At 38.8% G+C, this 15000-nt stretch overlaps 2 protein-coding genes across 4 annotated transcripts in view; one reads left to right on the top strand and one right to left on the bottom strand.

Annotated features, from left to right (window-relative positions):
* LOC137984308 (kinesin-like protein KIF14) overlaps positions 1 to 12435 on the bottom strand; it is a 32198-nt gene extending 19763 nt beyond the window's left edge. Inside the window, exons 1-13 of one of the 2 annotated variants that reach the window (XM_068831464.1) lie at positions 11557 to 12435; positions 8665 to 8896; positions 7600 to 7622; positions 6359 to 6440; positions 4992 to 5090; positions 4053 to 4105; positions 3918 to 3948; positions 3706 to 3813; positions 3053 to 3196; positions 2677 to 2798; positions 2440 to 2538; positions 1572 to 1645; positions 464 to 602 (exon numbers count right to left, since the gene is read on the bottom strand). In XM_068831464.1, coding sequence (XP_068687565.1) covers positions 464 to 602; positions 1572 to 1645; positions 2440 to 2538; positions 2677 to 2798; positions 3053 to 3196; positions 3706 to 3813; positions 3918 to 3948; positions 4053 to 4105; positions 4992 to 5090; positions 6359 to 6440; positions 7600 to 7622; positions 8665 to 8896; positions 11557 to 12320 — 1970 coding nt within the window. In that variant the 5' untranslated portion in view covers positions 12321 to 12435. Of the gene's footprint in view, positions 1 to 463; positions 603 to 1571; positions 1646 to 2439; positions 2539 to 2676; positions 2799 to 3052; positions 3197 to 3705; positions 3814 to 3917; positions 3949 to 4052; positions 4106 to 4991; positions 5091 to 6358; positions 6441 to 7230; positions 7370 to 7599; positions 7623 to 8664; positions 8897 to 11556 lie in introns of those variants that run through there. The other variant, XM_068831471.1, reaches the window with a different exon arrangement.
* An 83-nt stretch (positions 12436 to 12518) lies between these two features.
* Positions 12519 to 15000, top strand: part of LOC137984416 (mitochondrial thiamine pyrophosphate carrier-like) — a 23917-nt gene continuing 21435 nt past the window's right edge. The window contains exon 1 of one of the 2 annotated variants that reach the window (XM_068831595.1): positions 12519 to 12823. In XM_068831595.1, coding sequence (XP_068687696.1) covers positions 12662 to 12823 — 162 coding nt within the window. In that variant the 5' untranslated portion in view covers positions 12519 to 12661. The remainder of the gene's footprint in view (positions 12824 to 15000) is intronic. The other variant, XM_068831599.1, reaches the window with a different exon arrangement.

The raw sequence follows: 15000 nt of genomic DNA, 5'->3' as shown, positions 1-15000 counted from the left end.
GTGAGAGCACTCGCCTCCCACCAATGTGGCCCGGGTTTGATTCCCAGACTCGGCGTCATATGTGGGTTGAGTTTGTTGGTTCTCTACTCTGCAAAAAGAGGTTTTTCTCCGGGTACTCCGGTTTTCCCCCCTCAGCAAAAACCAACATTTGATTTCACTTGTGCTAGAACGACTCGACACTTTAATAAAGTTCCTTTCCTTGTTTCTTTGATGCCTTGAAAACCTTTGGAAAGCTAGCTTTTGTTTCTAGCGATACTTCGCACGCTAGAGAATATCGTCCTTACGATACATAGAAAAATCAACATATGCCACACGTCGCCAACCTTTATCTTGATTACAAAAGTTCGAAATCTCCAGTCTTAAGATGCTGAAAACGATTTCGGTGTCAAAGCGAATATGGACCCTTCCACTGATTGGAAGCAACGATTCAACAAATCCATGTTTCAAAAGTCGTTCAACTCACCGAGTTGATTCAGCTAACATACGTTGAGTGTCTTTGAGTTTTTCTCTCAAAAGGGCGACTTCTGCAAGTGCTTTGGCGCTTATTTCTTGATTTCCCTCTCCCTGATAGAGCTTCAGTCTTTCAATTTCCTCTTTCAATTCTGGAAGGAAAAAAATGTAAGAATATCGGCCTTGATAAAGTGCCTTCAGATTGTTATTGATTATATGGAGCAGAGAAAGGAAATGAGCACTTTTTTGACAGAAGTGGCAACGGAATTCATCCCATCTAATTCAATTAAGAGAGTATGAACGCAAAGCTGTGGGTGTATAAGATAATTTGTAGAAATGTTTCGTTCTTACCATGACTGCCTTTTTCTTAGCCGGTTTTTCTAAGTCGGTTTTCAAAAAAAAAACAAACAAACAAAAGGAACAAGACAAACCGTCAAGCAACGACTTCCAGCCACTGCACGTTCGTCGAAGGCTTTAATTAAGCATAAAACCTTTGACCCTTAAGCTGGTCCTCACTAGCGAAGCAAGCAAAAGCATAAGCAACGAATGCCATCTCGGCAGCGTCTTGATCAATGGTAGCTTTTATTTGGACAAAAGACACATTGGACAAGTTGCTTGTGTTTGTGCTCATGAAGCTGGAGTTGCTCTCGGCCACGGTTCTCTTAAGTTCTCCAAACTTCCCGCATGCATGCAGCCATTAACTCGATACACTGACAATTAATTAAAGCATGAACCAGTTCTTAAGTGGCACCGTCACTTAACAAACCCCATACGTTGTAACTACCTGAAATGCAGGCAAAACGGTTAAGAATTACATCACAGGGTGCCGCTAAAGCGTAACAGATTGAAAAATTGGTTGGCTTTTAATGGTTTTTCTGAATCAGTTTTGAAATCAATTTTGTCTGTTTCTTTGAGTTCTCTCAATCTAATAGTTTGGCGTGAGTTTCTGCCTTTTACTGTCTGTGCTTTTGCGTATCGATGAATTTTTCTCCTTGTGAAAGACGGATACTGTGGCCTCTTCCATTTGCACCCAGTGCCCTAGGAGCCATTCCTAATCCAGTTTACAAATGCTCAATTTAAAGGAGGAAAGGTGAAATCGTTTTTTTTCTTCCTCAACACACCTCGGATAATCTTTGCATTTGGATCCTCATTGATGACGGCTCTGTTGACGATCGTGCGGGCTCTTTGGGCATATTTGTGAATTGTCAAGAAAATAACTAATTAATATCTTTGTTAGTTGTAATGAAGGTGATCCTCATTTGACTGAGGTTAACCCACGTGAATGACATGATGACATGTATTTTTATGGTGTTTCGGAAAAATGCTCCATTTTGACAGATTGAATCCTAGTACCCTTGCGGAACAATAATTTGTCACCTGAAGCTGGTCCCACGAGTCTCCTATTAATCGTGAGAACCCGAACTAGTATTGGTTCGACTCCTGCAAAGGAATCACCATCAAAACAATACATCTCCGATATCTTTGAACTGTAGGGATAGACGTTGTTGTCACCACGAAACACGAATCAGAAGCCATATTAGAAGAGTGTAGGATTGGTCTGGACCGGGTGGGTCTCCGGTCTCCACTCTCTCCACTCTCCGTCCTGTTGTTTTGTCACCCGACCCAGACCTATCCTATGCTCTTCCAATATGCGCCTCGTTGGCTATTTACCATCTCATCCCCAACGCGCGGTCACCGAATAATTGTTAATTAATAATTTTTTTATATGCTCTGCCCTCGCACAATTTGTAAGGGAAAAAGTATCACAGGCTGATCTAGTTATAGCTGATACAATTTAGAATGTCAAAAAAAAAAAAAAAAATTTGGCATGGCTACATTAGTTTTCACAAGAGATTCGTTTAAAGTCATAAAATTAATTCACTCAGCTTCTTTTGCCTGAAGTGGTAGACTGATGTCCACTGGGTGGTGCCGATTTACCACAGAGAGTTCAATAATTTTTTTGTTACTATGTGTCTTTATAAAGGATATCGTAACGTGCTCAAAGATTCTCCAAAGGAAGTGCTTGCTGGGCTAATGTTTGCTATCATGGTTGTTTTAGAGTTTCCACCCAAACTGTCTTTCAGCAACCTAAAAAAACAAGGGCATTTATGAAGCAACAATGACACCATTAATTTTAACAATTTTTCGTTCTTTTTTTTTCTTTTCAAGATTAAAACAAAATGACATTCACAAACAACTTCAAAATTTTATAACACCAAAACTTACCAAGTTAAGGTGGAGTCCCTGTAAGGTATGTACATTTTCTTTTTAGCAGAAGTTTCCCTGTCAGAAAGCAATGAGATCACTTTGCCAAGAGTATGTAGTGATTTATTTATACTACCACCCTCCTGAAAGATGAAGCATAAGAAAAAATTACATCAAGAGCTAGCACTGAGCAGGTAAAAGAGTGAACAGAAGTGTACCATGACTGTGTAAGAGAAAACAAGTACAAGAGTCTCCAATACCAAAAAACATTGAGAAAGCAAGGTTAGTGCTAGTGTGTACATGTCGTGAACATGTCTTACAACAAATAATCACAATGCTTGAGTCTTGACATAAACAGTTTAATTTGTCCGTGAAGATCACAATTGCTCCTCTTTACCTTGAGTCTGAGAGCAGCTACTTCCGCTGTCTTGATGACCTGGTCATTCAACACTTGACTTGCTCTCTCACTACCAGCCAAGTCAATCAGATTGATTTTACTTGTGGTGGTCATTTGTGTCTCTGAGTCTTCAAATATCTCAGTCTATAGGAAAGACGACAAAGCAGGAGTTGAAACAAAAGGGCTTTTGCTTTTTTGAGGCGGTCAGCTTGACAATTGCTTCCAGAGTTGCCTGAGAAAAGGCAAAACAAGTGGGTTTTTAAAGCATCACAAGGCCATTTCCAGCATTTCCACACAACAAAAACTAACTGGTACAATGTTCTTTGTACTGTTGTCAGAAAGTTTGCTGTAGGTGGTAAAATTTGAAAAAATGCAGCAAAGTCTAAATTGCAGTATCTTTTAAAGAGAAAAGCCCATCTGAGTACCCAATCATTACAAATGAGTTGGATGTGGTGGTTTTTATCAGCAGTCAGCTCCTTCTGGCAGCCTTAGGCCCTTGGTTTGGTTGCAGTTGGGCATAACTTAATACCAGCATGGATAAAGCTACAAGTGCAACTTAGTGGTTCAAAGATAGAAAAAAATTAATACTCCTTTGCGCCCCCTGTCTCCCCCCCCCCCCCCCTCTGAGAAATGAAATGATTATTCCTTTGTACCTTAGTCTGGGTCATGACCAAAGTAAAAACTGAGTGAGATCGGCTGCTCTTATCATTCATTCCTGTGGCAGCTGTCGCTCTGATGCTGTTTCCAACGGCCAGCCAAGACTGAAGTTAAACAAAGAAATTTCAACATGACGTACAACTTAAATTCCAAACTATTTATACTATAGATACAAAATCGATTGGCTAACCAACTTTAAACTGCTCACCTCAACATCTGCATATGAGCTTGCAGTGTACCTGTGGTAATTAAAGCAATCAAATATTTGTTAAGTGGTCATTTTAACGGTATTTTTCACTAAGACAAGGGAGTAAATCAAAACTGCTGTAGCTGAAGTACTAACGTGGACAGATCTTGAACGAATGGCCCCAGGATGGGATGTTCTCTGACTCTCAGCTGAAATGTTATCACAACATTACAAAAATTATCATTAACTGGTACGTAATTTACATGATCTGCCTTCCCTATAGAGATATATTCTTTAAGACAGAATTTCGTGCCCTCAAACCTCTTCTCAACCTCGACGTTTCAGTTGAATTTCAGGTGGTGAAAAGTGCTTTTCAGCCACCTAAATTACATGGCCACCTTGGCTTTGCAACAATTTCCAACTTATAATTATTGTTTGTAAAATTAGAAAGAGATGACCATGTCAGCAAATATGTGAGCATAAGAGGAGGATTCCCTCTACTTGTTCAATGTTAACTGATGCAAGATTGTTCCCAACACCATCAGAGTCAAGTGGGTCACACACAGTTCAACATTTGTTGATCAACAAATTAATGTTACGGTTCTTGTTCAAGAAATGTTGAATTTGTATCATGTTATGTTAAATGCTGGAATAGACTACAACAAGAAATAAGCACCAAGTTGCCATCGGTTGAATGGCATAACTTGTTAAGGCAAATCACTCTACATGTAGTTGCAAGAAGAAGAGGACATGATTGGTTCAACAATAATATAAATGCTGAGCAACAAATGCTGCACCATGTTGATTCATGTGTCGTCAGCTTCAGCTTAGCACCTGACTCGGAAACACAGGAGAGCTAAACAGCTATTAGGGTGAGTTGGCTGGTTGGCTAACATGCCTTTGTTTCTGTAGCAGGTGTCTTGGCTCAATCTAAGTGGACTGCTAGTAGCCTAGATACTGATGTTAACCAGAGTTTTCATTTTGTTTCGTTGACAAGTTAAACAAGCAAATTATAAATAAATTTCAACTGTACTGAGTTTCTTATGACAAGTAGTCAGGATTAAAAGGCAAAATTCAGAAACTTTGCACACTAACCTGTACTCTCTTGTTATCTTTCTTCTTACTAGGAGCCAACAAGTCATGAATCTTCTCATTGTAGATTTCAAAGTAGCTTATTTCCACTGTGAACTGAAGCTGTAAGAAAGTCACAAGCAATGCATTTAGTGTACTCAACATAGAAAATCAGCAGTATGCTGACATTACTCTTTGTCTCTTAACATTAAATTTTTTCAATAAAATTTATTAATCATAATCAAAAAGCAGTTAATAAAAATCATTAATTTTGCAGTTTACCTGTACTTTTAAATTGACAACTGTTTTAAATAAACCTTAACTGTATAAAAAATTTCTGGCTTTAAGATTTTGGGTAAAATTGAAGAAGTTCTAGCTCACATCCACCGGCAGTCAGTTGACTGTCGACTGACAGTAAACTGACAGTTGTCTCACAGTGGACCAATAAGCCATGTCCGAGTTAATGTCTGCCTCCTCTTCAAAGCAAGTCTAAGTGAGAAGCTTTTCATATGCAAATTAGTTTTCATTCATATGTAAAGTAGAAGTAATTACCATTACAAAAACTTTGGACTTAAACTCGCTTTGACAAGGAGGCAGACATGAACTCGGAAATGGCCTATTGTGGACAGTTGAAAGACTGTAGGCCAAATGTCCACTGACAGTTTTCTTCACTAAATCACTACAAATTTCACGTTGTTCAAACAAACGAAAAATCAATTATTACCTAAACAAGCTCATACTAAAGAATACACAAGCACATGCAAAATATATTATCATGTAAACAAGTTCATAAAGAATACACCATTCACAAAGTTTAGGTGTTATTTCTTTGTTTCAAGTGACTACAATTAATTATTAAAAGTTTTGCCTCTTGAATAAATGAAAATCATTGAATTGATGTCTACTGCTTTTCTTGCATACTACATGAAAATAGAAAGCATGAACATCAGCATTGTGTAGACATACATGAAATGGAATTACATGCCAGTTTGCAATGAATTATAGGGCGATTCAAAATGCTTTTGATGAATGTTGTTTCAGTTTAATCTGAGTTTGAAGCAAAACAGTGCCTATGGAAAGTATGTATTTGTCTAATGTTTTGTCGGCCTCTTGCCGACTGTCAGTAACTTGTTGGTAACCTGTTGGTAATATACGCATTGGTAAATTCTGTCAGCTGACAGTTGACCATTGGTGGAGGTGAGCTGTTCTTCAGTTTTACCAGATTTTGAGAATATTGTATAATCATGAAGAAAGACAATATAAGAAATTCTAACTTGTAACTATATTGCCAATTTGCTGGATTGTCTTGTTTAATTCATAAAAGGGAAACTGGTGAGATGGTAAAGTTATTTCAAACTCATCCCAGTGTACATGTACATGTGAGTATGTACCTCCTTCCAACATTTGATTCGCTCAAAAAGTTCCTCACAGAATCTTGGCAAAATGCCACGATCATCACCTTGACCCATGACACTGAAATAAATCAGGGGAAGCATTTAGGTTGTTTTTTTCATTGCTTCTTTTTGCTCCTCAAAAGGCAATGATACATGTGACATTAAAATATATGGATGCCTTTTTCAAAGTAAGGCCTAATGGCTACACTGGGACAATTTGGGGTACTAATGTCTTAGTTTACTCCATACAGATGCTGTCCAGACTGTTGTTACTACATAACTCCTTTTTGTAAAGGAATCAAATGCAATTATCAAAAACCTGAATTGCTTCAATTTAGGGGACAAATGTAGCCTACTTCTCCGAATGAAGTAGCCAGCCAACACTACCACGTCTGCTGTCGGTACTTATTCAAACAGGTGTCTTGAAAACAAAGACCCTTAAGACCCTAAGACCCTTAGCCTAAAAACCAGGCCTAGGCCTAAGCCTAAGCTGGTGTGGTTTTTAGGCTTAAGGTCTTAGGGATCTTTGTTTTCAAGACACCCTACTCAAACCACTGTATCTGCTAACTACTGAAGATAAAAAGTCAGCAGGATTTCAGTTCTTGATCCAATGAACTGGCAAAGATGGGAGACTGTAAATGCCATCCATTAAGATATGTAACAACATAAAGCAAAAGTTTGTCAAGGCTAGCTTGATCTTGTACTGGTATTAATGTTTTCAACAGCTTGCTGTTTTTTCCTAATGTGTTATGAGCCTTATCTATTTAAAATGCTTGATTCCTCTAGCCTGAGGAACTTAAGCTTGCAAAAATGAAAAAAAGTTAAATAAATAAATATAAATAAATATTGCTCGTGCTAATCACCCTTACTTGCAGTCGAGGACTGAACTGCGAAGGGCGCGGCTCACGACATCGGGCTGAAAGCATACAAAGGCGCCTCTGGCTGCCGCTATACAGTCCATGTTTGATCTCAGAGCACAGCACCACAGCTAGATGTTAATTAGCTGTGAATCGATTTTGATGAGGGAGGAAAACCAGAGTACCTGGAGAAAAACCCTTGAGTCAGGTTGAGATCGACTGAAACTCAGCCCACATGCTGGCCGAGGCAAGAGTTGAACCCCGGCTTGCAGTGGTGGGAGGCCCAATAGATAACCACTAAGCCACCCTGACCCCCGAGTACCTTGTGGTACGTAGCTGGCAAATGGTACATGTAGCAATGACAAAATACTATGGCCTTACCTGTAAGATTTCCCAGATCCTGTCTGAAAGGGTAAAAAAAGATTGAAATAATGTGAGAAAATTTGTAATGTAGAATGTTTCTACTGTAGTTTTAGAGCAACGATCTCAAAAAGGTGACCTAATTTAATGAATTCATATTCTTTAGAGCGGACACGTCAGAGACGTCTTCTTTGTTATCTGATTGGGCAGTCTTAACGTATGAAAGAATGCAAATTTACTAAACAGGGCCACACTAATGGCATTCTTGCTGTGGAATAATTTAAAAAGCAATTTCAGATACTGATGCTCAACGGGACAAAACAGGTGAGAGGAACCTATTGACTCCGGCGTGCCACCCCTCACTGACGAGTAAAATCGTCAGGCTTTAGACAGAGTAAAATCTATTAAGTGTCACTCTCAGGGGTCAATGGGTTAAGATGGGATGATTTCCTGCAGGTACAAAGGGGAAATACAATCTTTTCCCAATAATATAATGAGAATATAACAGTTTGACCAAAATATGTAAATACAGTCAACTCTCTCTTAACAGACACCTCTGTAAGACGGACAGCTGGTGCTGGTCCCAGCCATTTCTTACTCATTTTACTATAACCAAACTCTCTATAAGATGGACACCTCCATAAGACGGACAATGGACACTTTGAAATCGTCAATGGACAATTGTGAGGTGCTGAATGTGACCGCAAATTACGATTTAGGGAAGAAAAATTATTGTATGTGACTCTTTTTAACACCAGACGTTTAACTGACAGCTCTGGAATACATACAGTACAAGTGAAAATGAAATCAGTCATTGTCCTAATCAAAAAATTACTTGGAGGTAACAACCGAATTGTATTGTAAACTAAAACAGGTAGGTTTCGTTCAAGTAAATAACAGTTACTTAAAAAAAACTTTAAACAGACGGGTATTCAATGTGCACAGGTTCAGCATTATTATCACAAAATTCCTGGGGTCATGTTATGTCGATCATGCTCTATAACGATGGTGATAACGTCACGATGGTGTCCATCTTAGAGAGAGTTAACTGTATCATTCACAACTATTTCTGCATATAATCAGTACCTGGCCATAAGCAAAAAGGCAGGTATTGTATCCTTGGAAAGCACTGTTCAAAAGAGGCTGTCCCATCAATTCATAAAGCTTCTCCTGATTAACAAAATCAGGGTGCTTTGGGTCACATGACCATATTGAATAGTCGTAAACAAACTCAAATTCCATCCCGGAATCAGAGGTTATTATTGTCTTGTTGTCTTTCATAGAAATGCAATGTTTAACATTTGGGTCATTTTCTTCCCTGTGAAAGAAAAATAGCAGTTGACAAGCTGTTACCGGTACTTGGATATTTAACTATTATTGCAAAATGAAAAAATGAACAGAATTAAATTAAGAGTGCAGGTTTGACCTCACGTTCCCAAGTTATTAATGTTGTGGTACCACCTATGAAAAATTTGGAGGAGCCCATCTTCGAAATCCCATCAATTAATCTCACACAGAAATTTGGTTTTTGCTTACTGAGGAAAAGAACGCATATATCCATTATGTAATTTTCTTGCTCTCCTTTCTGTGCCTACACTGTACTGCTCTACTGTCTTCATCATGGGAGCATACATTAGGGCCATGAGGACACTACCCTCCCAGACGTTCTTAGGGCTTTGTCATGCATTCCTCCCCCACATACGTCTGGATTATGGACCAATCAGAGGCCGTTTTCCAGTTTTGGGTAAACTCATGTTTTATATTGCACTCTTTCACAGCATGTGATTGACTATACACAACACAATTAGTCAATGCTGATTGGTTCCAATACCAGTAATAAATTTAATAATAACAATAATAATAATAATACGTGTAATACTTTATTCAAATTGACTTGAAAAGGAGAACCTTGAGGTTATCCCTTTTTAAAGGTTCCCTTAAAAAAATAAACAAACTTGTAATGAAAAAAGAATTATATCAAACTGGTACAATATTACAGTGCGACGTGCCGTGACCACCTAACAAAGTTTTTAAAACTTATACGCCAATCATGATCAGGGTGTGCGAATGTAATTGACAGTCACCCCTCCTTGCAAAGTTCACACGGTTGTATGTTGAACACCATTGAATGGGTTGTTTGAGTTGACGTACTTACACGTAATTGTCAAATGTGAAAGTTTGTTGGGTAGTTACGGTAAGGCATGTCGCACTGTAAAAACTAGTACGAAATTTTTACTACATTTATTAATTGTACGCTAATAAATCTTCATATGCTTCTTCAAATTCTTTTTGAAATTGTTTATATTATGTCCTTCATTAAAAAAATGACTTGGTAAGTCAGGGGAGGAACGTGTGAAGAAGCCCAAAGAATGTCTGTGACCAAACATGACTTTGAGACACATTTAAAAGAGCATCAAAAAGCTCTTTTTTTGCAAAAAGGAAAAGTATGCTTTGTCAGAGTGTTTATCAAACAAACCACACAATTGGCATGAAATAACCATAGAATACAGGAACCACTGCCAACTGGTGATATATAACAAATGCAACTCTTGGGTTGAAATCATTATCTATAGGACTCTTGTGACAACTCTTGATCACCCCTGATAAAGACACTGGCAGCTGACAGGAGTGTAAAAACATTACCGTTTTTGAACTTTAACTTTTAAAACTTTTTAAGCTACAACCATGTAACTCCCTAAACCAGAGTAGCATAATAAACCATTTGTAACTTGTGATGGGGTTCAATAAAATGCTGCTGTTGTTCATGCTGTAGAACGGCTACGTTGACTATGTTGTGGCCTGACCTTGTTGAGGTTGGGGGCATCTAATAGTTTCCATATTTTCAGTGTTAACTGTGTAACAGGCATTGAGGCCTAATCATTGTAAATTAATCCCAAAAAGCCCTGAGGGGAGTGTGCTGAATAAGTGGACTTCACTTCAGAACAAGAAGGAGGCAGCAATTACATGTACATGTATTGTCAATGACAGAAAAAAACTAATCAGCCAGAACACTGGAGGCGACATTGTTAAATTCAATGTTCACAAGTGTAAAAGAACAATAATAACAATAAAAATCATATGCCTGATTTGTTCTGTTCTGGCTGCTTTGTCATGTCAAGTTGTTAACATATTAAATCTCTAGAGGCAATATTTATGTAAAACACTTGAGTACAAGATCATTGAAAAGGGGAATAATTATAATTTCACACCATACACCATAACTCACATAGCCCACCAAAAAATGTCACATAATATAGAAATATAGAAACCTTTTGTTTATCAGAGATTAAATGTACTTGATCTCTAGCAGCCAATTCTGCTAGTGACTCCTTTTGCAAAACGAACAAAGTACTTGATCATCTTTTTAATAATCCAATGCAATATGTAATGAATACGGGTCTTTAAATCTTTGTCGTCATTTCGCAAGAATGTTGATTATGTCAACAAAGTACCTCGCAGGTCAATAACTGAATTTGTTTTTTGTCCTTTGGGACGTTTCCTTCACATACGAGTTTCAATGGCTAGCAATTCTCATTCGTAAAAAAAAAGACAAAAAGGTTGTGTACACCTGTTCACAAAGTACACCTTTACCTGACGTCGACCCAGACTACAAGGCGTGTTTTACAACCTTAGTACGTTCAAACAAACTTTGCTACCATTTGATTTTGATCGGTGAAAATACGGATGTGTGGAAAACAATGGACTGGAAAAACCCAAAAAACAATTAACTCAAATGTGTCGCAATCTCGAGAGCATTGCGTTTAAGTGCAATATAAAGCGCATTCGTTTCAATGTTGTCCAAACTTTCCCACTTTGATCACGAAAAACAAGAACTGAAAACAAACAACCTCATTATCGTAGAACAACTTAATATAAACTAGCAGATAAAAAGTTGTTTGACAGCAACTTGCGATTCTTGTTAAGTCTTACGACGTCGTAGAGATGCATCAAAAACGCAGAATTTGAAAAACTGTTTACCTTGGTAACAAAGGTCGAACTCTGACTCCGACCCGTATACTTGAGCCTTCCGCATCGTCAACAAGTGGTTGTTGCGGAGTTGTTTTGGTGAATGACGGCGTACCAGCCAATTTCGACTGAAGACCATCGAAAATGTTTTTGTTCCCTGAAGGCGTAAGAGTGCCTTTTGTTTCAATTTGGTTGTTGTCATCTCCCATAGTAGATTTCAGTTCAGTAATTTTCAAATCTATTAATTCCCCGTCGTTCTTTGAGATCAGCTCCTGCTCATTTTCCGGCTGTGAGATATGTGCCTCAAGAAACCAAGGTGTCATCGGAAGAACACGCGCGATCTTTTTTTCTGTGTTCACTTGATCTTCTTTTGTATCTATTCTTCCCAATGAAATTGTTTCCTTAGAACCAGACGAGAATTTATCGACCATTTTTGCAACCGTAGGAGCCACAGCCGCTTTCCGTGTTTCTTTCGGAGAATCGCATGGGGTACTAGCGTTTGAACCACTTTCACTCGAAGATGGATCTTTCCTTCTGGAACTCAACTTTGATCGCAGCGTCGTATCTGTACCTGGGACGCTCTTTGGCTGTTGCGGCCGGTTTGAAGAACACTTCCTATTCCTTATCGCATCAACAGAAGAATTCTCAAAATCAAGTTTCTTGGAGAGAGAACGAGATTTCGGCGTTCCTGTATCTATGCGATCGGTACTCGCTGCCCTTTGAATAGGGACACTGGGAAGGGCGCGCTTACTTCTTCCTTTTGTTGGAGTAGTCATTCTTCACGTTGCAAACGAAGTCCTAAGCAGACACGGAAAGTCATGATTTAAAGAGTTAATCTCAACGAATAGAAGCCACCACAGACGACACTTTTCTAAAAGCTAAATTATCAATCGTTTCACCAATTAAACACTTGTAATATTATCACGTGATCTATTTTAAATCCCGCGGGAATAACCTTAGAGCCAAGTCTCCCATCCTACTTTCAGCTATGGCGGCCAAAGTCATACCCGGGTATAGCTTCACTTGAAAGTCGCTCTTGATTGTTGTTGCTTTCTGTGTTTGTGATTTACTACTTCTTATTTTTAAATGGTGTTGAAAGCATGGTTTTAATGCGGATATGGTCGGATTTGACCCCAATCGCAAAAGTGAAGCCAAAGCGTTATCCTCTCTTCAGTGTGGTTTTTGCGGATCTTTGTCTGGAATGTCAACTCGACTGTTAGTTCAACCTCTTGATGTTTTAAAAATACGATTTCAATTGCAGATTGAACCTACATCGAAGGTATTTTAAAATGTAATAACATGATTGGTGCCTTTTGACTATTTATTTGTACGTTGCATCATCTTGGCTTGTCTTTCATATACCGGATCCGGAATAATTTATAACGTCCATAAAACAAAAGAACAAAGCGAACATGCCTAATCAGGATAACAATCTTTCTTTTGTCTACATCTACATGTTCCAGCACTCGGCAAAGTCCTATTGACTTGTGGCTGTTTTTGCTTAGGTGGCCTCATACACCACAAGCCTTTTTAGAGACATTACGCCAAGCCGGCCACTTTTGCTGGAAAGAACATACTCACAGAGGACAGCCACAGCACCGGGAATTTCATCCCCTACTCTTCTCGAATAGTGTGTGGGTTCTTTAACGTCCCACTGAGCACTTATAAACATGGAAGATATTTGTGAGACAGGACCTACGGTTTATAGTCCTTATCCGAGAAGACTTGAAAGTCTAACCATTTGCGGATGTAATTACAAAGGTAGCACTTTCTCCTCAGTCATTTTAAGACCCTGAGTGTTGGTCTGGCCGGAGTCGAACTCACGACCTCCCGCATGGCAGCCCGGTGCTCAACCAACTGAGCCACGGGTGCGCGGTCTTCCGCCATTTTGGTCCGGTATATGAAAGTCTTGGACTCACGTACATGTTCAAGAGGGACATGTCTCAACTTCTCTCAGGTAGCCTGTAAAAGTGACAGCCACTGGAATGCACTCACCATGCATACATAGATCAGTGTTTTAGAGCTAGTCAAATTTAAACCAAAGCAACATCAGTTAATGAGAATGATAAGGCAATTGAGTATTTATTGAAATTTATTCACAAGATAAAGAGAGGTTTCAAAGTAGGTGTCAGTCAAAAGTAATTTTGCAGTTTCTCTGGTTTTGCTTGCTTTGCTTGGTTATTTGTATCATACTGAACTGTGTGGGAGGCTGGAGTTGTTAACCTAAGCTGAGCTGTTGAATAACTGAGGAGAAAGTGGTTCCTTTGTAATTACATCTGCAAATGGTTAGACTATTAACCCTTTCACTCCCAAGAGTGCCACTTATAGATTTTACTCTATCTAACACCAGACGATTTTACTCGTGAATGGGGAACCCCAGGGGGGGTGAAAGGGTTAACAACAGCTAGATTCACTCAAAAACTATGTCCCCATTAACCCTTTCACTCCCAAGAGTGCCACTTACAGATTTTACTCTGTCTAACGCCAGACGATTTCACTCGTCAATGGGGAACCCCACAGGGGTGAAAGGGTTAAGTCTCCTTGAATAAAAGACTGTTTTATATAAACACCAATGAAATACCAAGTGATCTTTCATGCGAAAACATATGATATCTTCATATGTGAAGACAACATGTAAGGTGAAAAGATCACTGTTGCTATGGTTACGTATAAAAAATGGCCCTTTCGTTATCTTTCGTGAAATGATTTAGTATTTTATTGGTGTTTATAATATTATTATAATAAATAGAATATTACATGACCTCCATACCTGCCAACTCTCACGCCTTAGGCGTGAGTCTTACACCTGCACGTTGAAAACTTCAATCTCATGCCGGCTCACGCTTGCGGGCCAATTTCTCACGCCTGATTGGAAAATGTGAGTTGTTGCCGTCTTGCTTGACACAATTTCCAAAAAATATGTTAACTCAGACCCATGTAAGGAACGAAAACCATGTATAAAATAAATAAATTAATGACAATACCTTCCTCGCGATCTCTGATTTTTGAAGTGAAACGCACTGGGAGCGAGCTCGCGTTTATACGTGTTTATACTTGTTTATACTTCTTCGGCAGACTTAGGACTTCTTCGGACGTCTTCGGAAATCTTCGGAAATGATCGTGTCGACTTCAAAAATCCCAGCACTCCCAGGATAAAAGTCTCACGCCTATATCTCAGAAAAAGTTGGCAGGTATAGACCTCTTGGAGATACAAATTTTCTCCCCTTGTGTTGAAAAATATTTCACTCGTTCGCTGCGCTCACTTGTGAAACACTTTTTGACACGGAAGAGTATTTTCATATCTCTTTGCGGCTATGTAAAATTCTGAGTTTTTTTTTCCCTATGTTGTGGTCTGACCTTATAGTAGTCTGACATGTAACTCAACTTAAGGTAAAAAACCTAGATAATTAGTCCACATGTTCAACAGCTCCCAAAAGCTTGTTCTGATATCCGGCA

This window comes from Montipora foliosa, chromosome 2 (assembly GCF_036669935.1).
Source record: "Montipora foliosa isolate CH-2021 chromosome 2, ASM3666993v2, whole genome shotgun sequence".
In the NCBI taxonomy this organism is placed as follows: Eukaryota; Metazoa; Cnidaria; class Anthozoa; order Scleractinia; family Acroporidae; genus Montipora; species Montipora foliosa.
This window is presented reverse-complemented; position numbering and strand designations above follow the sequence as displayed.